Source organism: Oncorhynchus nerka, linkage group LG20 (genome assembly GCF_034236695.1).
Source record: "Oncorhynchus nerka isolate Pitt River linkage group LG20, Oner_Uvic_2.0, whole genome shotgun sequence".
Lineage (NCBI taxonomy): Eukaryota > Metazoa > Chordata > Actinopteri > Salmoniformes > Salmonidae > Oncorhynchus > Oncorhynchus nerka.
Genome location: NC_088415.1, coordinates 48971426 through 48997484, shown reverse-complemented (window position 1 = coordinate 48997484; position 26059 = coordinate 48971426). Strand labels below are relative to the sequence as shown.

The window sequence follows — 26059 nt, the reverse complement described above, 5'->3', positions numbered from 1 at the left end:
TCCATTCGCATTGCTAGTTATAGCCTAATGTTAGCTAGCTAGCTAACATTGAACCTAGTTGGTTAGCTTTAGCTACCTGCAGATTCATACAACAGCTATGACAATCAGTTTGTATTGGTAATAGTATGTGTGGGATTATGTTGGTTCAATGTTTAACTAGCTAGCTTGCTACATGTCTAAACTAAAGACTCCACTTCGCCAGATGATTACATGACCCATCAAGGTAGCTAGGTGTGTCTGGGGGTGATTATTGTATTTCATCAGTGGTGTAAAGTACTTAAGTAAAAACACTTTTATGTACTACTTAAGGAGTTGTTTTGGGTATCTGTACTTTACTTTTTATTTCACTTCATTCCCAAAGAAAATATATGTACTATTTGCTCCTTACATTTTCCCTGACACCCAAAAGTACTCATTTTGGCAGGAAAATGGTCTAATTCACACACTAATCAAGAGAACATCCCTGGTCATCCCTATTGGCTTTGATCTGGCTGACTCACTAAACACAAATGCTTTGTTTTTAAATGATGTCTGAGTGTTGGAGTGTGCTTCTGGCTATACGTAAAAAAAAAAAAGTATAATAATTGTGCCATCTGGTTTCCTTAATATAAGGAATTTTAAATGGTTTATTTGATCTAGTGTGTGTTCCCCAGAGATGGGATTGTGAAGAACAACATGACCTGCACCAAGGTCAGATTAGGATATAGGACAAGGGCTAGATAACTGCATTTTAAGTGTTTTCTCCCTCATTGTAGGCTACTACTTTAAACCACTTTTAGTCTTGAAATCTTTGTTTTTTTACTATACCTCCGTACTCACTCTGTTTAGCACATGGCCTCACATGTGAATCCTTAAAGAGATGGGTGGGGCTAAGGCCTAAGAGGGTGAGAACGATGCTGAATGGGTGTAGACAAAGAAGAGCTCTCCAATAGGTGTACCAAAAAATGTCTCAAACCTTTATCAACTTTCATAGCAGAATTATTTCCCCATTGTTTCTCAACTGCAATGTATGATATACCATTTTATAGCTCTGAGTCTCTACCTATATCCAATGTAAAAAACAGAATAAAAGATTTTGCTACATGAGATCGAATGGAGCCGGTCGGTCACATATGTGTGTTGTTGACTGTGATAAAGGCACGGGATCACAGGCAATGAGTGAGTTTCAAGTTAGTGGAAAATCATTTGCTGTATAAGAATGCACCTTTTATAATAAAGCTTTCCATGCATCATCGCATTTGCATACATATGTAAGAGCTGTTCATTGCATGGCTGAGTGCATATAGCATAGAGTAGTCCTAGGCTAAACCACAGCCATTGTGTTTTTCTTTCTTTGCATGGGAAAAAAATGTGTATTTTTATCAACACATTTCATGTAGTTCTACAAAACTTTATATGACTGGAGGAATTAGCAGAATATTTGTTTTATATATATGTTTTAAATGTAACCTTTATTTATCTAGGATAAGAACAAATTCTTATTTACAATGACGGCCAACCCCAGCCAAACCCGAACGACACTGGGCCAATTGTGCGCCACCCAATGGGACTCCCAATCACGGCCCGGTTGTGATACAGCCTGGAATCGAACCAGGGTCTGTAATGATGCCTCTTGCAATGTCAGAGTGGCATAGACTAAGATACAGTAGAATAGAAAACCGGTCAAAAGTTTTAGAACACCTACTCATTCAAGGGTTTTGCTATATTTTTACATTATAGAATAATAGTGAAGACATCAAAAATATGAAATAACCCATATGGAATCATGTAGTAAGCAAAAATGTGTTAAACAAATCAAAATATATTTTATATTAGAGATTCTTCAAATAGCCACCCTTTCCCTTAATGACAGCTTTCCACACTCTTGGCATTCTCTCAACCAGCTTCATGAGGTAGTCACCTAGAATGCATTTCAATTAACAGGTGTGCCTTGTTAAAAGTTCATTTGTGTATCACCACCTGGTACAGCAAATGCACCGCCCACAACTGCAAACTCTTCAGAGGGTGGTGTGGTCTGACAAACGCATTACCTAGGGAAAACTTCCCGCCCTCCTGAACACCTACAGCACCCGATGCCATAGGAATGCTAAAAAGATCATCAAATACATCCACAGGTACACCTCCAATTGACTCAAAGGATGTCAATTGGCCTAACAGAAGCTTCTAAAGCCATGACATAATTTTCTGGAATTTTACAAGCTGTTTAAAGGCACAGTCAACTTAGTGGGTGTAAACTTCTGACCCACTGGAATTGTGATACAGTGAATTATAAGTGAAATAATCTGTCTGCAAACAAGTTTGTTAACAAGAAATAATTTTGGTGTGGTTGAAAAACGAGTTTTACTGACTCCAACCTAAGTGTATGTAAACTTCCAACTTCAACAGTATTTATTTATTTTCTTCTTGGGGGGGGGGGGGGTCTTGGATGTTAGAGGGACAGCTATTGGGGAACTGTGGGGGGACCTTGGAGGGTTCTGGTTCACTTTTATTGGCCTGGTGGGAGATCTTGCAATGTGCCCTTGAGCAGGTCATTGACCCTGGATGCTTCTGTGTGTCGCTCTGAATGGGAATCTGCTGGATGACTGGTGTGGTGTCATTGTTGAGTGGCTTCACTGCAAGTATATTGTACGTTTCGGATATTGAATTAAAAATATATATACATTTTATACAACTCACCTTGTGTTCCGTATTGCTGTAAAGAAGATTTGTCTTATCCTTGTGAGATCATCCTTGATTTTGTGGGAGTGTTGGAGAAGAAAAAATACCTCAATAGAGAATGTAACAAAACCTGCTCCCGACTTGTTTATTCCACCTTTCCTTCCCAACCATTGCTGGCAGCAGTGCAGCTGCATTGTGAATTCACGTGGACTTTCATGAACATTTCATATTGATGGCATTTACAGTCACAAATACCCACTGGACATCTGTTTCTGTTAAAATGATTCCACTTCTAATGATATTCTGGTACATTTTTGCCTTTGTTCTCATTTACCAACTTATGTTATTATTAAGTTCCCTCTTAAACAATGGAACACATTTTGTGTACGGATTCCTTGTTTCCAAAACAAATGAATTACATTGGTTTAGACTCAAAGAATGGCAACACTGGTATAAGGTATAAGTGTATTTTTGCCTTTCTGTATGTTAACCTATTGGTCACACTTTTTCATTTTGATTTTGAGCAAGTTAAACAAAAAAGTGTACTCAGAAATTCTATACTTAGGTCAACCAAAATACAAATGGGATTGGAGTAAAGAGTATGATTTAAGAAGACATTTAAGCAGAGCCGTTTTGCAAATGCACCCACATCGACTACAATTTAGTTCAGAGAGATCAGGGAGAACCCACAACTATGGAACCAGATTTAACTGTAATTTACCAGAAGTCACAGAAGTCGGGATGACTTCTTTCCCCGGCACATTGTCACGCACCATGTCTTTGAAGAAAAGCCGTAGACCACCGCTCGTTGAGATAAGAAAACAGGGGGCTCAGACGAGGAGAATAATATCTTTTTTTCTTCTCCCTGTACCCTCTGTTCTGTTGCGTCTACCGTTCTAAAACTGGGTGGTGACTTGGCGGTAAGTACCTGGCTCCTGTCCGCCATGCTCTAATCCACACCACCTGGAAGCCATGGCAGTGTGAGGCACCAGACCCGCCAGTCGCATGCAAGGCCTTGAGCTCTTCCGCTCAGACACCAGGCGCATATTGAGGCACTCATTGTAGCTGAATATGGAACCATGTATTGCACTGCAAGGCAATTTTGGCTATCTAGATTTTAGTGGGTCAGGCCACGTTATTCACATTTAACAAAACAAATGTGCAGAATATTGAACAGCATCCTCACATGGGGCATTCTGTACATCCTGTTCCTTCTGCTTCATTTGAATAAATGATAAAACTGTAAGCACCAATAAAGAATACAAATAGCCCTCGGAGAAAAAAAAGATCCCAGTCTATTTGAAAAGCACAAGTATAGGATATTATATATGTATCAATACATTTATAAAGTATATCCCTACACTTTCAGTTCATCAATAGATTTCTACACTGGCCACACTACCTCCTGGCCGTCAGGTTGATATTGATCTGGAAGAGAGAATAAACAGTAACTACACACTCCCTGCTTGCAATTTAAATAAATAGCTACCTCTATTTATTTTAGCTAACGATGTTATCCAAGTTTCTAGAAATCTTTCATCCATATAGCTACAGTATGGACCACATATCTGCTTGGCATTGGCTCAGTACAAACCAAAAAAGAATTAGAGATTCATTCACATCACCACCAAATTGATGGAAATCCTAGCAAAGGCAGAAGGTAAGGGACAGGTCATTTAATATTTATTTTATACTGAACAAAAATATAAATGCAACATGCAACAATTTCTTTGATTCTACTGAGTTACAGTTCATATGAGGGAAATCAGTCAATTTAAATAAACGAATTAGGTCCTAATCTAAGGATTTCACATGACAGGAATACAGATATGCATCTACTCGTCACAGATACTTTACAAAATGGACCTCACAATGGGCCTCAGGATCTCGTCACGGTATTTTTTGGCATTCAAATTGCCATTGATAAAATGCAATTGTGTTCGTTGTCAGTACAGGAATAAAAATGTGATTTATATTATTCACATCATAAAGTGAAGAAGCCGGATGTGGAGGTCATGGGATGGAGTGGTTACACGTGGTCTGCGGTTGTGAGGCCAGTTGGTCATACTGCCAAATTCTCTAAAAGGATGTTCCGAAGGCACTGTAAATATAGTAGGCCTAGCCTGTAGAAAGCTGATGGGTTCCTCCTATTTCAGTAGAGGCCATCACTCTGTTTTCTCAATTGCATAGCCTACAGAAATTTTGCACAACATCAGCTCATGGGCTTTCGTGACTTGTTTAATTTAGATTTCCGATTACATTGATGTCAGAGTGATTAGAGGAACAGTAGAGTGCTGAGTACCAGGCAGTTAACACGTTTGATAGGCTACTAAATGACCAGCAGCATCACAGCTTAGACAAGCCTAATTACTGTGATTAAATGGTCACGTGGAATTTGAATGCGGTCATGACTGGTGACCGCCGGTGTGACGGTAATACGGTCACCGTAACAGCCATAGGTATAGATACCGAGGGAGGGTGCAGGCTGACTGCATGTTGACTGCAGGAATGTCCAACAGAGCTGTTACAAGATAATTGAATTTCTCTACCAACGTCATTTTAGAGAATTAGGCGGTATGACCAACTGGCTTCAAACGCAGACCACGTGTAACAACGGCAACCCCGGGACCTCCACATCCGGCTTCTTCAATTATAACTTATTAAGCACATTTCTACTCCTGAACTGATTTAGGCTAGCCATAACAGGGTTGACTACTTATTGACGAGACATTTAAGCTTTTCATGTTGTAATCATTTGTAAAAATGTCAAAAAACACAATTCCACTTTGACGTTATGGGGTATTGTGTGTAGGTCAGTGACACAACATCTCAATTGAGATTTTGTGTCACTGATTTAGGCTGTAACACAACAAAATGTGAAAAGTCAAGGGTTGTGAATACTTTCTGAAGGCACTATATTTTCATGAAATAAACACACAATGATTTAGACAAACACTCAGCACCCAGTTTATTAGGTACACCAACCCGTTCACAAAAATGGATCGCTCCTACAGACAGTGAGTCACGCCAGATCCAGTATCTCAGAAACGGCTGCCCTCCTATGCTTTCAAGAGAATAGTGCGACAAACAAAAAAACACCAGCGGCAGTCCTGTGGGAGAAAACAGCTCGTTGCTGAGAGAGGTCGAAGGAGAATGGCAAGAGTCGTGCAAGCTAACAGGCAAGCTAACCGGCGGCAATGTGGGGTCCGACCCGGTAATCGATGGGTATACCTAATAAACTGAGCAGTGAGTGATGATTTAAAAATGTAAAAGACTGCATGGGGGTTTTAACCAATCCCTTCGGCATGTAAAGAGGCTGCTGTTATTGATGAAACTTCCCCCCGAGGGTGCTACACAACTATCATTAACAAGGACAAGCACCGTCATGTGTGAAGGCCAAACCGAAGATAAATTGTACACATACTCCTACTTTAAGCAGTTAAATCTAAGCTTGACGAAAGTATCAAAATGCATCAGCTAGGTGTGCCTCTGGGAATGAAAGGCTGTTGAATACAAAGCCAGGGAAGGTGAAATTGAGCTTACCACATGTGAAGTGTGAGCTCTTTCAGACAGGAGCCTTTGTCCTTCGCTCTTCCAGACAGAGCGAAATAACTGTGTCCCTCTGAAACTTGCAACACATGACAAAGAAACAAGGCACAGGGCAGAACCAACAAGAGTGAGCAAAAGTGTCTGTGTGTGTGAGTGAGTGAGTGAGTGATTGAGTGAGGTGTGTGTGTGGGGGGGGGGGGGGGGGGCAGTGGTGGGAAAGGCCCTTCCACACAGAGCGTTGGAGGTTGAAGGCGGGTCAGTAACTGTGAGCTCAACCAAAAAAGGGGAGGGCACACATGTATAGATATTTAAGATCCCCCAGCCACAGCTTTACAGAGGGAGCAAAGAGCATGAGAAAGCAATTGGCTAAAGGAAGCTTCAACCAGTCAGATTCCTAACTCAACTAATCCAATCCTGTTCTCTCAGTTTCTTCAAGACCTCTGACACCGCTAAAGAATCAGACTGGACCAGGACAGCTTGCATTCAACCAGAGCAAGACAAGAAAACTCATTTTAAAATTGAGAAAATTGTAAAGATGTCTTTGCGGACGGTGGCTCTGAGCGTTACCCTCCTGCTGCTGGTGCTGACAGAAGCGTGGGCGCAAAACCCAAGGAAGAGGCTGGCGCCACCCAAGCCTCCAAAGGCGCAGTGCTGTGATGAAGTGCGCTCCCTGAAGGTGCAGGTGGCCAACCTGACCAGCCTACTGGAGGAGCTGGGCCGCAAGCAGGAGACAGACTTGATGAACGTAGTAAGGCAGATGATCGAGCTGGACAAGCAGAACCGACAGCAGGAGTCCCGCGTCACTGAGGCCGAGAGCAAGTACTCTGAGATCAATAACCGGGTGGAGATCATGCAGCTGCAAGCCGCCCAGTCCGTCACTCAGACCACATCAGGTAAGAACCGATATTTTAACATTTCTACAAACTTCAAAGTGTTTTCTCTCCAATGGTACCAATTATATGCATATCCTGGCTTCAGGGCCTGAGCTACAAGCAGTTAGATTTGGACACATAATTCAGACAGAATTTGAGGAAAAAAGGGGCCTATCCCTAAGAAGTTTAAACCCCTTTGATTTGTTCATTGCTCCTCAGCAACAAAGTAACAGAGGAACAAAACACTACTTTAGTGTGAATAAAACATTTAGTGTTGTTTCCATTCATTTCATTTATTTGCATTGTGAAAGTTTCAACATCTAACCTTTTTTTAAATTGACTAATTAGGCTAGAAGGGGTAAAACAAGTGTTTTTTGTGTGAAAATAACAGCCTATGAGTAGTAGAATGCAGTAGTACAGTACAGTAGTCATTGTGACAAATGGCCAGAGCAGAAATCTGGCCAGCTCCACATGACAAACCCAGCTCAGTTTAGACCGAGACAATACTTCTCTCTCCCTTTCTGTCGATTGTTCAGCATCTGCTTCCAGACACTCTCCACAGGTGTAAAAACATCTTATCACTAGCTGCCATACATAAAACACTGCCATAAATACTCATAGCACACACCTGCCACTTTATATAATGTTACATACCCTACATTACTAATCTCATATGTATATACTGTACTCTATACCATCTACTGCATCTTGCCTATGCCGTTTGGCCATCTCTGATTAATATATTTTTTATGTACATATTGTACTTAAGTACTTATTCATTCCTTTAAACTTGTGTGTAGAAGGTAGTTGTGAAATTGTTAGGTTAGATTACTTGTTAGATATGATTGCATGGTCTGCTAACCATGTGTATGTGACCAATAAAATTTGATTTGATTTAATGTCAGACACACAAGAAATGTGGTTGGTAAAAAAATGTATCCTCTTTATGATCACATCAGTCAGTCTGCAGTCAGAAAACAGAAAATCTACTTTAAAAAACCCCTCACAGAAATATTAGCCTACAGTTTCAGACGACTATTATTAAACAAACAACCAAAAAGGTTCAATTATATTTGTATGGAGGCCATTGTTCTTTGTGTAAAAAAATGTACTATAATTATTACAGGTCATCCGATTAATCAGGGCCGATTTCAAGTTTTCACAACAATCGGAAATCCGTATTTTTTGGAAACCGATTTGGCAGGTATCCACGCACTTTCGTGTGTTTTGCCAGCAGCTCTTTGCTGTGCTTCAAGCATTGCGCTGATTATGACTTCAAGCCTATCAACTCCCGAGATGAGGCTGGTGTAACCAATGTGAAATGGTTAGCTAGGTAGTGGGGTGTGCGCTAATAGCGTTTCAAACGTCACTCGCTCTGAGACTTGGAGTAGTTATTCCCCTTGCTCCGCAAGGGTAACGCTGCTTCGAGGGTGGCTGTTGTCGATGTGTTCCTGGTTCTAGCCCAGGTAGGGGCGAGGAGAGAGAGACGGAAGCTATACTGTTACACTGGAAAAACTAAATTGCCTATAAGAACATCCGATAGTCAAAGGTATATGAAATACAAATGGTATAGAGAGAATTAGTCCTATAATTCCTATAATAACTACAACCTAAAACTTCTTACCTGGGAATATTGAAGACTCATGTTAAAAGGAACCACCAGCTTTCATATGTTCTCATGTTCAGAGCAAGGAACTTAAACGTTAGCTTTCTTACATGGCACATATTGCACTTTTACTTTCTTCTCCAACACATTATTTTTGCATTATTTAAACCAAATTGAACATGTTTCAATTTCTACTTGAGGCTAAATTGATTTTATTGGTGTATTATATTAAGTTAAAATAAGTGTTAATTCTGTATTGTTGTAATTGTCATTATTACAAATACATATATACTTTTTTGGTCCTCCAATAAATCGGTATCGGTGTTGAAAAATCATAATCGTTCGACCTGTAATAATTATCAGTGGGCGTTCTGAATCTTCGGCATTAGATAGCTGCCATCAAATGGAGACTATAGTGTGCAAACTTGTCTGGGTATCTCGTGATAGCCATCATTTAACCAGGCAGTGGGGAGATTTAACCAGGCAGTGGGGAGATTTAACCAGGCATGTCGCAGTGTATATTTTAATACCCTATTAGCAGTAGTACATTTATGATGCTGCAACAGTGAACAGAGAAGCGATTTATAATGACTCTTCAAATGATACAGACACTGTGCAGACAGGTAAGCAGAGCAGGAAGAAAAGCAAAGACTAGAGTGGCGTTTCCACTCCAGCCTCTAGCCATGAAAACACTTGATACCTTTTTGATGCATTGGATCCATTACTCCCCAGTGATCTCAAAGCACCACAAATGGCATCACCATACCATCACAGAAACAATAGAGAGAACTATGCAAAGAAATGTAACCATGCTGTGTATAATATCCTTCTATCCAAAATTCTTTGACTTCTCTGGCAGACATCTATTCCCATGATACCGTTTGTCAATTTGCATTTTTAAAACCCGCCATGAAACAGCATCTGGTTTGGCCATCTCTAATGACATAACCTTTTCTTTTCTAGATGCCATCTACGACTGTGCATCCCTGTACACCAAGAACTACAAGATCTCTGGGGAGTACAAACTGCCTGCAGATGACTTCCTGGGGACCCCTGAGATTGACGTAAGTGATAACCCTGGAACTACAAAATAAAGTTTTACATTCACAGATCCCTGCTACATTGTAGTCTCTGTATAATGGCAGGTCTTCTGTGACATGGAGAGCAATGGTGGTGGCTGGACGCTCATCCAGAGACGCAAGGTGGGCCTGACCTCCTTCAACCGCGACTGGAGGCAGTACAAAAATGGCTTTGGCACCATCCGCGGGGACTTCTGGCTGGGCAATGAAAACATCTTCCGTCTGACAAGGCAGCCCAGCATACTAAGGATAGAGATGGAGGTACAAAGGATCAGTCCCCAGATACTGAGAGCAGTAAATAGATAACGGCATGACTCTGACACACCCCACTCCTGAGGTAACTGAGGTTGTGGTGGGAGGTTTTATCCAGAGCCAGGGGACTAAAGATACACCACCCAAAACACAGTAAAAACAAAACTCATGGTCAAGTGGTAAACCTCTTGCTCCACCAAAAGTTATAACATTAGTTCAATATTCTAAGTTGCATAGTTTTACCACAAGATGTGCAGCAAACAACTAAATAATGTTCTGTTTCTGTTTTTCTGTTCTCCAGGACTGGGAAGGCCAGACCCGCTATGCAGAGTACAGTTACTTCACATTGAAAAACGAGTTGAACAGCTACAAACTCTTCATCGCCAACTACAGTGGAAATGCTGGGGACTCTCTGCGCTACCACAACAACACCAACTTCAGCACCAAGGGCAAAGACAACGACAAATGTGTGGACGACTGCGCTTCACTACGCAAAGGTACAAGAGAGACAAAATAATTACCTCTGGTTTAACTCACAGAATTAACACCTTCAAATTTCTTTCCACTGACTGCATTTTCACCCTTTCCCCCTACAGGTGGTTACTGGTACAACTGTTGCACTGACTCCAACCTGAACGGCGTGTTCTATCGTTATGGCGACCACAGCAAGAGCACGGATGGAATCAATTGGTACGGCTGGCACGGGCCCAACTACTCCCTGAAGAGAGTGGAGATGAAGATCCGGCCACAGAATTTTCAACCCTAAACTCTTCTAACTTCAAACTCTGGATGATGCGCATGCTTCAGATTTAACCAAACCTGAGCAACCAAATTGTCTTTCCCCTTTGTTATAGTCTGGAATTTTTCTATGGGTTGAATGTGTTTAAACATGTTTGATTGTAAATTGTAGTTCATTTTGTATATATCACTGAAATGTTTTCTTTTCATAAAAGCCTTAGCGAAGCCTCTTTACCAATGTTCTGTAAGGGTAACTGAATGTTGCTTCCCTCCATCTTGTCTCATAGCAAGAGGTTTTATTTATCGGTCATAACTCAAGCTGTGGTTAGGTTGATTACACGTAGCGGGCAGGTATGACAATGGAAAAATATATACACACAAAGACCCAGCAAGTGTGTTGTAATGTACCTTTGTGAGCTACTGGAACGGGAACAACCACCCAAAGTACTTCCATCAGAAGTACGTGACAGATTTTATTGTAAGAAAACAAACACTTATTTTGGAATTGTGTCCTTTGTAAAAATGTGTACAGCTCTATAGTATGTTGTTTTGTGGGATAGGAAATAAACATGTATTTTTAAGAAAAGGTGTGCTGCTGATGGTAGTCAATGTGCTTTATTTGTCTAGCTGTCTGTCTTAGTTCAATATCATCAAATTATCCATGTACTCATCACAAGACGTCAATGGTTAGTAGGTTTGAGAAGCTGCCAGTTGATCACCCTCGTGTCTCTGATCAACCAATAACCATGCCTTTGCCTTCAGCCACCACTGAGCTCTGACTCACAGGTCACACTGGCAGTCATGCCAGTGGGCAAAGGTCACATTGTCAAACTCCAGGGAGCAAGACCACACACACACACGCTTCCCAATCATCATGTCAATGGCTTCTACAGCCACTCTGACAGGTCTTGACCACATTCAAAAACAATGACTTTACAACTAGAAGTGAGGCAGTGTGCTCAAAATGTGCTTATGGCATACCTTAAGCAGGGTGCACTGTCAGTGTATGTCCTTTTAAACAGGTGCCAAGGCCAGGAGAGGAGATTCCAAATAAGAAATAGTGGGTGCTTCCATTTGTGGCAGATGAGCGACATTCTTAAAAGTAAGTCCTTGGGAGCTTAGGGACGGTGATCAATGCTGAGAATAATTTAGGATAGATGACAAATTACAGAGCCATTCTGTTGTATCTGCGGAGCTTGTGGCTCCACCTGTCCAAAAAGGTTTCCACGGGAAGCTGGGGGTCCAAAGGAGAATGTGAGGTCCCAGTCGGAGCCCTCATTAGTCTAGGAACCCTGTGGCCTGGTGTAACCTCTCGGATGTGTATTTGGACCCTGTGCTAATGGCTGACACGCTTCATTTCTTACAGCCATTCACTGCGAGGTCTGCCGGGGACATTTCAGAGTTCATTTACAGGGTAGCCTAACTTTCTCAAAGTGTTCTGCCAAAGCCTCAGCTATTTACAGGATATCAAGATATCATGAAGTACTGAAGGAGAATTTGTTTTAGTGCCTTTTTTCAGCGCCAGCAAAGGGATATGCACAAATTGATTGTGAGACTGTTGCTAGGTCCCGTGTGGTTCAGTTGGTAGAGCACGGTGCTTGTAACGCCAGGGTTGTGGGTTTGATTCCCACGGGGGACCAGTATGGATATCTATGCACTCACTACTACAAGTCCGTATAGGAGTGTCTGGTAAATGACTAAAATGTCAATGTATCTTAAAAGTCAAATTAAGGAAATTACTAAATCAATATGCAGTCAAATACATTTTCTGGACTCTCAGATGCAGCTTAGCAGAAACTAGGCCTATGTATTCATAAAGTGTAAAAAAATAAAAATAAAGAATATACAGTATAAGGCCGGAAAGCATAAGTGATAGTAAGTGCTTTTACTGTCAACACAACATTTCAGAGTGTAGGCATATTGCATATGGATGACGTCAAGCATTGCACTCCGCTAGCATTTACTGGCAATAAGTAATGCATAGGGCAGCAAGAGCTTAATTACATGGCAAATCAACAAAATACTTAACAGGATAGCATGTGCACAGTCATTTCATCAAGTGCTAAGGGATAGATACATCAAACCTGCATCAGTATCGGTTGTAAAGCATTTAGTGTTGAACCAACACACCAGTATCTCCACCATTGGTTCTATGTTGATATGCTTCATTCGGAGATAAAACAGTGTTGGTGGGTAATCGTATAACTTGTTGCAGTACCAAGAAAACCTTTAAATTCAACAAGTAAATGTTATAAAATCATCTGGAATGTGAGAACCCAATGACCTCCACTGACTTCCATCAAAATAAAATTGCTTTAATCCTCGAAAAGTATAAATTTATTGAGTGGAGTAATCAGCTACCAGACAGCAAAGGCGACAAGGAAAAAGACGTGGGCTTTTGAAAAGGGTAAGAAGAAAGGAAGGGCTCATTTTTAAGTATTTGAGCAGGACCTTAGGCTTATCTAATGGTAAGTAATGGTCTAGACGAGGCGCCTAAATCATTTTTGCCGACTCAAAATCCCTCATGTCTTAAACCCCCCCGCATACGATTTTAGCAGTTTTATGCCACGATTTTGCCGTCCCGGACAAAAGTTTGCAGAATGTGACAGAACTGTAGCAAATGGTACAATCTGGCCAGGTTGACATCAAGATTTGAATTGGGTAACACCGAACAGTGTGATGTAATAATCGTAAAAGACTGAATCCGACATACAGTCTGGAAAATACTTAATAGTGTATAGCCCCCGCATCTGGGCGGCTATGGAGCATCAAAGTCGCCTTTAATTCCTAGGACAACGTGGGTAATCATTTCTGTGTCGGTACATACCTTCCACATATTTGCAATGCCTTAATGCTAAATAAATGAAGACCCATATGGTCTGACTAGACAACTTTTTGAGATGACTTTTTGGCTTACAAATGTCACAATCAAGGTTTCATTGATAGGCCCACCAGCAACTGAGTTACTGAATAAATAAAAAAATAGGTGTCAAGAAATGGGAAAATATCTTCAACATTTCCTGACTTAAGTGTATAATGCAATGGCCCCAGAAATCTACTACTTCTACACCAAAGTGATGGAATAGAACAGGCTACGTGTTGCACAGGAGTCGTTTTATGGGAAATCTTGGAGAGGTGAGAACCAGATGGAGAGATTGAAAACACTGAGCTGCTGGCTCCCGTCATTCATCATCATCAAGGCAGGGAGAAATTGAAAACAGGCCACTGAGAGAACGCTATTCCAGACCCCTCGATGGATGAAAGGGAGCAAACGCACAATTAAATGGCTGGAAAACAATGGCTGGAAATACAACACTAGCGTAAAAGACAAGGGCGAGAGGAGGGATGGAAAAGATGACAGGAGATATGAAAGGGATATGGGATGTTGTCTACCATTATTTGATTGGTGTAATGACTCTCATAAAGGTGTCGTTAAACATCCTAGAGTCGTCAGTGGTCAGCCGTGTCTTTAGTGAGGCTTTTAGGTTCTCAAATACACCAAAAGAAAAACGAAATAATAGGTTTTTTTATTTTATTTTATTTCACCTTTATTTAACCAGGTAGGCTAGTTGAGAACAAGTTCTCATTTGCAACTGCGACCTGGCCAAGATAAAGCATAGCAGTGTGAACAGACAACACAGAGTTACACATGGAGTAAACAATTAACAAGTCAATAACACAGTAGAAAAAAAAGGGGCAGTCTATATACAATGTGTGCAAAAGGCATGAGGAGGTAGGCGAATAATTACAATTTTGCAGATTAATACTGGAGTGATAAATGATCAGATGGTCATGTACAGGTAGAGATATTGGTTTGCAAAAGAGCAGAAAAGTAAATAAATAAAAACAGTATAAAAACAGTATGGGAATGAGGTAGGTGAAAATGGGTGGGCTATTTACCAATAGACTATGTACAGCTGCAGCAATCGGTTAGCTGCTCAGATAGCTGATGTTTGAAGTTGGTGAGGGAGATAAAAGTCTCCAACTTCAGCGATTTTTGCAGTTCGTTCCAGTCACAGGCAGCAGAGTACTGGAACGAAAGGCGGCCAAATGAGGTGTTGGCTTTAGGGATGATCAGTGAGATACACCTGCTGGAGCGCGTGCTACGGATGGGTGTTGCCATCGTGACCAGTGAACTGAGATAAGGCGGAGCTTTACCTAGCATGGACTTGTAGATGACCTGGAGCCAGTGGGTCTGGCGACGAATATGTAGCGAGGGCCAGCCGACTAGAGCATACAAGTCGCAGTGGTGGGTGGTATAAGGTGCTTTAGTGACAAAACGGATGGCACTGTGATAGACTGCATCCAGTTTGCTGAGTAGAGTGTTGGAAGCCATTTTGTAGATGACATCGCCGAAGTCGAGGATCGGTAGGATAGTCAGTTTTACTAGGGTAAGCTTGGCGGCGTGAGTGAAGGAGGCTTTGTTGTGGAATAGAAAGCCGACTGGAAGTTATGTAATGGAAGAACTACAACCAAAGTGTAATATATGAATTTGCATTGAGGTGGACACCTGTTCTGTGTTATAACTCAAAACAGACTCCTATTTGGGAAAGGTGAAGTCTGCCAATGCTACAGTGACTAGGCCTAAGCAAGAAGCATTCACTATGGCCGGTCGTTCCAGTCATTGCACATTCATTGTGTGTGAGGTACCAGACAAACATTTGTTACCCTTTTCAGGAAACGAGGTGCATGTCGCAAGTCACAACTTCACAGAGGAGCCATTTGTGTTTTTTGCCAGAAATGCCTTCTGGAACATGTGAACTTTTATGTGACTTAATAACAAACTTGTATGCCATCTGTAATTATGAATAAAATAGTTATATTACAAGCCTTGTTGGTTAAGCCACACAAAGCAAGCAACCTTCCCATTAGCCATGATTGGCTGAGATAATGAGTGGGCTGGACGTGCCGAGAGATGAGTTCAGATTGGTCTGCCATATAGAGAACTTCTGTCTATTTGAGCTGGTCAGTCTGTTGGTAATCCTGTCGAACGCAGCTTTAAAAAAATTATATTGTGTAGTGGAGCTGCATAAGTGTTGCTCTCCACTTTCTGGAGGATCGAGTTTTGAAATCAATGGAATTAGAGAATGATAGTTAAAGAGATGGAGAAAACACCTGTCTCTGGATTACATCTTCAAACTATGGGCAACCATGGTATGGCATTCCTGACAGGGAGATGCGTCCATCATGCATGATGATGTATACAGGTAAGATAGCTAGCTACATTTTCAGATATTACACATTTCTAATTTTGACAGAAAGTGGTTTCATTTCAAGCTAAAGTGTACTGTTAGCTAGCTAGCTAACGTTGGCTGGCTGGCTCCCTAGCTGATGCTATTATTTGTTTCCCAGAGCTGTTTGCTATTCTAGTTAGAGCCTAATGTTAGCTAGCTAACATTGAACCTGGTTGGTTAGCTCCCAGCAGATTCATGCAGGGTAGTAATGACATGATTTGGCACCATGTTCATTGCTGTTTAACTAGTTATTGTTACCTGGGCGGCAGGTAAAGTTATGTTAAGTTAAGTTAAGTGTGTGATCTTACACATTGTTTACCTAGCTAGGTTCAATGTTACCTAGCTACCTAGCTAAATGTCTTAAGCTAAAGTGTACAACACCCGTTGAATATGGCCGGTGTCAGTAAACATTGGCAAAAAAGCGTAATGAAATTGTTGCCAGCAGAGCTGGTTAGGCTGTTTTCGTGTTTTCCATCGGCCAGTGTCAAGTGTGCACTCTGAACGCTCTGAGAGCGAAACGAGATGGGTGGGGCTAAAGCTTAAGAGGGTGTCAACGATGCTGAATGGGTGTAGACAAAGAGGAGCTCTTCACTACATATCAAAACATTCAAAGGAGATTTTCTCTAAAGTGAGTTTACAGGGTGATCAACTTTCAAAGCAGAATTACTTTCCCATTGTTTCCTCAAATGCAGTGTATGATATACCGTTTTGTAACCTCTGTGTCTCTACTTTTATCCAATGTAAAAAACTACATTTTGCTACATAAGACCAAATCCAGGTGGTGAGTCACATTTCATATCAAACGGAGGTATTCTTATTTCAGGGGAATGTACATCTCTTCTCCCCAACCATGTGCCATCACACGCATTCCACCAATACTGACACGGGGAAGCCAAAGAAAATGGCCATTAAAAGCACCACATCATCCATTCTATCAATTTCATGGTTAGGCTTCACAAAGTAAAAGTGCAGTATGACCCAACAAAAGCAAGAGTTCTATAACCCAAGGGGAATTTGAAATCTTCCAGCCATACAGTAGCCGCACTGCCTCAGTAGCTACCCATAGAATGTCTCAACAATTGATGTTGGCTATAGCCAAGTCTGGGAAGCACAGGAAATGTACAGCATGGACCCGCCAAACACTCCCCTATTCACTCAAAATGGATTCTGCTGATCATTGTGTTCTCTTATTGAGGTTCCTACCTGATGAGGGACTCTTCTGGAAAACCAGCTCTTTTCAGTGGAGGGCCTTGGCATATGCATGGCATTTGGCAGCCCTTTCGCCAAGCAGAACAATGCCACTGTCTCTCAGAGGAAGAGGAACCTGAAACAACACAGGACATTTCTTAGATGGGTGGATTAATGATGTGACATTGCTCTAAAGCAGGGTTCTCCAACTACGGGGCAAGCCACGGGTGTGCAGGCCTTTATTCCAGCTTATCACCACACCTGATTCAGTTAATAAGGGCCCAGATTGAGGATAGTGATGAGTTTATTATTTTAATTAGGTGTGTTACTGCAGGGCTAGAACGAAAGCGTGCACACCAAGTAGCTCTATCCAGGACTGGAGGTTAAGACCCATTCTATAGGGCCCTGCTCTGAATGTGAACCCACCTTATCGCTGTGCTCCATGAACATGGCCCGATTGAGCAGGGTGAACTCGACGATGTCCCGGGAGTTGAAGGCCACCTCGATGTTGCGGATCAACTCATCCTGCTGGTCCTCACTCAGCTCCAACCAGCACGACAGGGAAGCTGTAATGAACAGATCACTAACGATGGATGGGAGAATAAACATCCATTAGATCAGATCACAATCAGTATGATGGATTCTGGGGGTGAATGTTTCATCGTAATAGTGATAGTTTCATTCATTAAGCATTTTTTGGGGCTCAAATCACTAATACAGAAATAATGTGTTTTCTAATTGGATGCTTTGTGTATTTCGGTTAGATAGTTATGAATAAAGAATATACAAAAATGTTTAAAAAAAAAAATTCAACAGCAATGGTGTTGTTTATGCACCTTTAGTCAATTGTAAGTCACAGTGAATTGCAAGTATCTTTGAATTGTAAATCTGCTGAATGGCCACATCATATTGGCTAGGCTTTAGAAAATAAAAACAGCCTGTGGATGCAACACCAGTCAAGATATATCAGTAAAAAAAATATTATTTGGTTTAAGAGTGGAAATGAGAGTGGACCTCTGTTGGAAAATGGGCGACTGCTTGGTGCTCGGAAGGGTGGTGGAGGGAGGGAATAGCTATACCTGGCCAGGGGAATGTAGATTTGGGCCAGCGACTATCACGAGTGCAGGACCAAGCTCAGGCGCCTCAGCCACAAAAATCACATTAATGCGCTTCACATGGCGTCAGTTGGGTGAGGGAAGAAATCAGCAGATCTGACAGGTCAGTCTCTCGCACTGTTTTGAAATGATTAGACGTGCTGTAACAAAGGCACTTCAAAATCATTGTGCATTGGTGTCTTATGGAGAGGGAAATTTGGATGTAAACTGAGCAGACTGTCAAATATTTGTTTTATATATCCACCACAAACTGACTATTTGAAAAAGTACTTATCAACTCTGATCATGAAATGATTTGATAATCAGCCTCTAAAACCAAAAGCACTACCTGTTTGAGGACAAAAAAAAAAAATAGTTGAAATGGAAGCATAATAGAAGACACAGTTCAGGAATGGAAATTACATGTTATTCCTCCTGAGGGCCGTGGTGCTGACGTGGAGCTTCTTCATTGGCCCCTCCTCTGCTGTGTCGCTCAGATTACTGCGCAGCTGGAAGATTAGAGGGTCCTCTTCCTGCTCTGCCAAAGTGTACCCCTGAGATAAACACGGTTATCATGATGATGCGCACACACACACTCAGTGAGCCGAGGTTTCTAAACATCTGTTCTGCCCACAAGTTTCATTTCCTTCCTGCAGAGAAACACACTAAGCAAGGTGCCTCAATTAATTCTGTTCTATTACACTGTCTGATTGGAATTATAATTGTTCAAACTTGCCGCGTGCGTTTCTCACAGATTGCCTCCTCGCTAATCTCAACATATTTCATAACACGTGCTGTCCAAAAAACGTGAGACCAAAAACTGACCTTGACAATCCGACAGATGAGCACATCATAGCGCTGGTGTTTGATCCTTCAACATCACGTTGTTCACCATGGGGATAAAGATCTGGTACTAAAGCAGGGAAGGAGAGGAAAAGAGGAGAGATAAGAGAGACCCATGACAGACTGGCGAATCTTTTGATGGTTTGATCAAAAGCTGCTGCGGGCCCAGACTTCCCTGCATGTGGTGGGGTTGGATTTCTAAGGGGGGGGGTGACATCATCGACTCTTAAAGAGTAACCCTCCCTACTACCGCTGTGGCACTTTGTGATGGCACAGGAGTCGATTGAAGGGGTGTGCGTGGATGACTATGGGTGAATGATGTGCAAGCCGAGGATCCCAGTACCTCTGAAACATGGATAAACAACACCCCAAACACAGCTCAGCTACCAAAGTGCACTGGGAGAGTGTTGACAAGCTGAGAGGAACATCGGAATGGGAGCACTTCTGCCCTATGCCCACCCATCAAGAGGTTCCTGTGCTTGGCCCTAATATGTTGAACATAATAAATGGCTCCCTATCCACCGATGTGTACCAAACTCACTAAAATTGGCAGCAATAAAGCCTCTCATGAAAAAGCCAAACCTTGAACCAGAAAATATTAAACACTATTGGCCTATATCGAATCTCCCATTCCTCACAACATGTTTAGAAACAGCTGTTGTGCAGCAACTCACTGCCTTCCTGAAGATTAACAATGTATACGAAACGCTTCAGTCTGGTTTTAGACCCCATCATAGCACTGAGACTGCACTCGTGAAGGTGGTAAATGACCTTTTAATGGCGTCAGACCGAGGCTCTGCATCTGTCCTCATGCTCCTAGACCTTAGTGCTGCTTTTGACACCATCAATCATGACATTCTTTTGGAGAGGACAAGTTTTGGCCTGGTTTAGATCTTATCTGTCGGAAAGATATCAGTTTGTCTCTGTGGATGATTACAAATCAACTGAAAATGTTGATGTTCCTCAAGGTTCCATTTTAGGACCATTGTTGTTTTCACTATATATTTTACCTCTTGGTGATGTCTTTCGGGAAACAAAAATGTTAACTTTCACTGCTATGCAGACAATACAAAGCTGTACATTTCGGTGAAACATGGTGAAGCCCCAAAATTGCCCTCCCTGGAAGCCTATGTTTCAGACATAAGGAAGTGGAAGGCGGCAAATGTTTTCGTTTTAAACTCGGACAAAACCTGAGTCACTGGCTTACTGGTGCTCTTCCATGCCGTCCCTAGGAGGGGTGCGTCATTTGAGTTGGTTGAGTCACTGACGGGATCATCCTGTCCAGGTTTGGCGCCCCCCTCAGGTTCGTGCCGTGGGGGGTAATCTTCGTGGGCTATACTCAGCCTTGTCTCAGGGTAGAAAGTTGGTGGTTTGAAGATATCTAGTGGTGTGGGGGCTGTGCTTTGGCAAAGTGAGTGGGGTCATATCCTGCCTGGTTGGCCCTCTCCAGGGGTATCATCGGATGGGGCCACAGTGTCTCCTGACCCCTCCTGTCTCAGCCTCCAGTATTTATGCTGCAGTAGTTTATGTGTCGGGGGGCTATGGTCAGTCTGTTATGTCTGGAGTATTTATCCTGTCTTATCCGGTGTCCTTTATGAATTTGAGTATGCTCCCTCTAATTCTCTCTCTCCTTCGCCCTCCCCTCCCGGACCTGAGCCCTAGGACCATGCCTCAGGACTACCTGGCCTGATGACTCCTTGCTGTCCACAGTCCACCTGGCTGTGCTGCTGCTCTAGTTTCAACTGTTCTGCCTGCGACTATGGAACCCTGATCTGTTCACCGGACGTGTTCCTGTCCCAGACCTACTGTTTTCAACTCTCTCTATCGCACCTGCTGTCTCTAACACTGAATGCTCGGCTATGAAAAGCCAACTGACATTTACTCCTGAGGTGCTGACCTGTTACACCCTCTACAACCACTATGATTGTTATTTGACCCTCCTGGTCATCTATGAACGTTTGAACATTTTGGCCATGTACTGTTATAATCTCAACCCGGTACAACCAGAAGAGGACTAGCAACCCCTCAGATCCTGGTTCCTCGCTAGGTTTCTTCCTAGGTTCCTGTCTTTCTAGGGAGTTTTTCCTAGCCACCGTGCTTCTACACCTGCATTGCTTGCTGTTTAGCGTTTTAGGCTGGGTTTCTGTATTGCACTTTGACATCGGCTGATGTAAAAAGGGCTTTATAAATACATTTGATTGATTGATTATGAACACATTTCCTCCATCCCGCCCAGATGGTTAATGAACAGAGTGTGACAACAAAACCTAAGACCCTGGCACTTTGTATCTACGAAAGTAGGCCCCATTTCTTCGGTACAGTAAATTCTATAGTACAAATTGGTAAGAGGGTGGGAAAGAAAATTTAACATGGAATGAAAATACTCATTTGAATCAGAGCTGTACTAAAAATGTACTTTTTGGGAGGCAGCAACATGTGGAGCTAGTCGTCCAGGTTGGCACCTAACAGAGGAGCTGAAGACACAATAGAGCCAGTAGAGTTACAAAGGGCAATCTAAGGACCAGATACAGAGCTCATGGTACACCTAGTGGGAGCGACTGGTATAGGTAGCACACTATGCATCCTTATACTGGTATGATGGTCAAAAAATATAACAGGGCATGTGGTACGAAATAACTTGTTTTGCATCAGCAATGTCAATTGGACGTTTGTATTTATAAAGCATACAGATGCAACCTGTACAATATTGTTTGTGAGAAGTGATTGCCAATGCCAAAATTTTCATCTTCCAAAAGGGATTCTTCTTCTTTGTGGGTAGACCTTTTCTGTGGAACTAACTGATTTTCCTGTACACGATTTCTCAATGGGATGGGGCGGACAGCTCCCACGAATGATGGAGTTCTGTTTCCCTTTTTCTACTTGGACTAGGAAAGTACCCGATTCTTTCTGGCTCTGCCATGACCCGCTAGTGATAAGTATCGAGGTTAGACTTGCATCCCAAATGGCACCCAATTCCCTATATAGTGTACTACTTTTGACCAGAGCCCCATTATTGGCTCTGGGGAAAAGTATGGCACTGTATGGGAAATCGGGTGCCATTTGGGACTTAACCCAGAATTCAGGTTCGAAAGACCATACCCAGACATAGTGTAGGGGGTTGAAACTAGCATGCTTCTGGTTAGCTGATATTCAACGCTTCCTTGGAGAAACAAGACAAGCGCTACAAAGGAGAGTTGAATAACTGTGGTGGGTTCGAGTGCGATGTGGTCTATTTTCTATACAGGAAAACCTGTATTGTTGTCATTACTAAAAATCGGTAATATAGGAGAGTGCCAGCTATGCTTCATTGGCTGGGTTGTTGTAACGATGGTGCTTTGGCTAGAGTCAAAGAGTCATGGGGTGAGTTTTGATGGCAACCACAAACAAATGGTAACTGGAAGAACAGGAAGTAAACTGGTCTGTGATGGAGAGCTTTTGTTGCAGTAGATAAATCATTTATCAGTTTTGTAAAATCATTACATTTTATGTAATGTTTCCTCAAATCCTCAGACTGTATATTTCACTAACCATGACTACCGCTGTACAATTAAAATGCGTGTTGATGTAGTCATCATTGGTTACAGGAAACAGAAGTTTTCAGAAGAAATATTAACGAGCGCACCGGCACATTACCTCTGTGGTGCTGGGAAAATAAAGCACACGACATAGTTCAAAGTGATGAGACTCCCACACTCACATTACCTCTATGTGGTGCTGAGAGAATAAAGCACACGACATAGTCCAAAGTGATGAGACTCCCAACAATGGCTGACACGTTGCCATAAAATTCTGTAGCACCCCGCAAGCTGTGCTGCAGTGCACCACAACTTTTAAAGGAAGAACCACTGTAAGTTTGTTTTCAGGACAAGACGTCAATTGCTTTGCCAAAATGATTGCAGTATATTGCCTTGTTGCAAACAGGATGTACGTTTTGGAATATTTTTTATTCTGTACAATCTTCCTTCTTTTCACTTGTCAGTTAGATTATTTAGTAGTGGAGTAACTACAATGTTGTTGTCTCCCATCACAGCCTTTAACCTGTCACTGTTTTAAAGTCACCATTGGCCTCATGGTGAAATCGCTCAACTGTTCCCTTCCTCTCCGGCAACTGAATTAGGAAGGATGCCTGGATCTTTGTAGTGACTGGGTGTACTGATTCACCATCCAAAGAAATTAATAACTTCACCATGTTCAAAGGAATATCTTCTTTCTTTGTACCCATTGACCAATAGGTGCCCTTCTTTGCGGGGAATTGGAAAACCTCCCTGGTCTTTGTGGTTGAATATGTGTTTGAAATTCACTGCTCCACTGAGGGACCTTACAGATAATTGTATGTGTGTGTTACAGAGATGAGGTAGTTATTCAAAACTCATGTTTAACACTATTATTGCACACAGAGTGAGTCCAAGCAACTTATGTGACTTGTTAAGCAAATGTTTACTCCTGAACTTATTTAGGCTTGTCATGACAAAGGGGTTGAATACTTGACTTTTAAAACATTCACTTTGACATTATGGGGTATTGTGTGTAGGCCAGTGACCAAATTATTATTTTTTAAATAAAAAAAAACATAAGTTTTCAATTCAGTCTGTAGCAATATAATATAGAAAAAGTCAAGTGGTGTGAATACTTTCTGAAGGCACTGTATGTGAAAGTACAGAACCTGTATTTGGTTTGTAGCAAGTTAAATAAATATGTAATTTGTTGCAATATTGAAGTTCCACAGGGAACGGACATATTGGGATTTGACAGCGAACAGTAAAGTTAACCGAACTATACATTTTGGCATGTCTTTCATGCCAACAAGACAAAGCATATTGACACCTCAACTTATATACCCTTTAGAGTAGTCTTTATTTCAGTCATTCATATTCACAAAATTGTAATAGTCTCTTTCAATTTGAAAACAGGGAAATACGATACGTATGTATTCGGAATTTATAGATTAAAGAAATGCAAATCATAGTGCTGTGATGTTGATTATAGTATAAGCATCAGTATTAACTAAATGTATCTTTACATCTTGCCATCTGAAGGCATTGATAATCAATAGAATGGATTTTAACGGTAGAAGAGTAACACAGCTGCTTCAGTAATCTCCTTTGATGAACTCCATTCTGTGTTGGTACCATAGCCATTCCAGTCAAAGCCAGGGAAGTCACCACACTGACGAGGGGCCTGCTCAGGGAAGTGTCCACCACCACCAATACAGTAATGTTCAGTGTCGCAGCGAGTGTTTGGTTTTGGTTTGACCCCAGAGCAGATAGCCATGGCTGCACGTTCATTATTTATTGGTCTGAAAGTAATGAAGCCAGGCTCAAACTGGTTTCTTATGTTGGGCCCGTAAAAATTTCTGGTGGTCTCTATGTTCCCAAAGTCATACACGATTGGAATGGCAGGTCCTGTGTTGCCACATGCCCCAGCATTATATCTCACTGGGTAGAGCTTAAAGAGTTGTTGCAGGTTTCCCCCATAAATGGTGAGAAAGCGTCTCTCTGTGTGGTAGCGGAGGATGGCGGCTATGTTCCAGTGTTCCATAGGGGAGTTGTTGGGAACGTGCCACACCGACATGTCTTCTGCCACGATGTCATAATACCCAGGATTTTTGAAGTCATCTGAGGTGGCACCATCTGTGGTTCCAAAAGTAACCATGTTGGCCCAGTTTCCATCTCCGTCTGGCCAGTTAGGGTTGCTGCCTTGCTGGCTGGACCAACGGTCACCCACTGTGCACTTCCCATACATGTTGTTCTCGTGCACACTTGCCACAAGTGTCCAGCCACCGCCAGCAGTAGTCATGTCGCAGAAGGTCTGGTAGACCACCCCGTTGGCTGTGGTGAGGTAGTACAGCCCATCTTCTTTTTGGTCATATCTGTCTCTTATTTCCTTACAGCTTTTGGCAATGAAACTGGCCCTGTTTCTCAGCCTCTCCAAACCGTTCAAGACTGTTGTGGCTACTGGAGCCTCTGCATGCCCATTTTCTTGTAATGCTTTTACAAATAGAGGCAGTTGAACCATCAGTAGATGGATCATCATCAGGAGAAAACAATGCTTCATTTATCCTCAGTAAAGTATCTGTTCAGTATCGTGCTCTAGTCTCTTTGACAGACTGGGCAAAGACCAGTTCAACATCCAAATGGAGTTAATATTTGATTTAGTTGTCAATAGGGTTGCTAAATTCCGGTATCTTTCTCAATCTGGAGGTTTTCCAAAAACCCAGGTAGGAAGATTCATAGAAATCAGGAGGGAATAAGCAGGAAGTCCAGAATCCTCCAAAGGATTTCTGGAATTTTAACCCTTTACACTTGTGGGAAGAGGTCTATATGGATAGGGCTAAATTGAAATGCTTCTTAGAGAAGAAATGTGGAAAGCATATGCATAACCATGGTAGAAAATAAAAGGGAACAGTTGAGATTATTAGACTAAAAGGTGAGGAAAACAACAGTTCATCTGAGAAGACAACCATTCTTTCATTTTTCTAATTTAGCATACGCTCTTATCCAGAGCGACTTACAGTAGTGAGTGGATACATTTTTCGTACTGGTCCCCCGTGGGAATCAGACCCACAGCGCTAGAGTTGCAAGCGCAATACTCAACCAACGGAGCCACACAGAACCAAACATTGAATCCAAATACTACTGTTGATTTCACATTTACTGTACTTTTTGCTGCATTTGTTGACAACGAAATCTGAAACCACTGCGGATATATTCAGTAACATGATTATTAATTCATTATTTTCTGTAAAGATTTGGGGTAGGTGCAACATAAGACCAAAAATGGACAAGGTTTCAGTGAGAGGTCTGCTGGTGTGCACAGTTCTCTTTGGGAAAGGGGGCAGTATTTTCACGTCTGGATGAAAAGCATGCCCAAAAGCTAGGATATGCGTAGATTTGGATAGAAAACTCTAAAGTTTCTAAAACTGTTAAAATTCTGTCTGTGAGGATAA

General features: G+C 41.9%; 2 protein-coding genes and 1 pseudogene across 2 annotated transcripts; 1 reads left to right on the top strand and 2 right to left on the bottom strand.

Moving 5' to 3' along the window:
• LOC115101921 (serine/threonine-protein kinase mTOR-like) overlaps positions 1-26059 on the bottom strand; it is a 93656-nt pseudogene that overhangs the window by 51442 nt on the left and 16155 nt on the right.
• On the top strand, positions 6522-11329 carry LOC115102699 (angiopoietin-related protein 7-like). Its single transcript, XM_029622922.2, has 5 exons — positions 6522-7100; positions 9649-9749; positions 9831-10025; positions 10318-10513; positions 10613-11329. The coding sequence occupies exons 1-5, from the start codon at positions 6743-6745 to the stop codon at positions 10780-10782; spliced, it is 1020 nt and encodes a 339-aa protein (XP_029478782.1). The 5' UTR covers positions 6522-6742; the 3' UTR covers positions 10783-11329.
• LOC115102700 (intelectin-like) lies at positions 23875-25214 on the bottom strand. Its single transcript, XM_029622923.2, has one exon. The coding sequence runs from the start codon at positions 25165-25167 to the stop codon at positions 24175-24177; it is 993 nt and encodes a 330-aa protein (XP_029478783.1). The 5' UTR covers positions 25168-25214; the 3' UTR covers positions 23875-24174.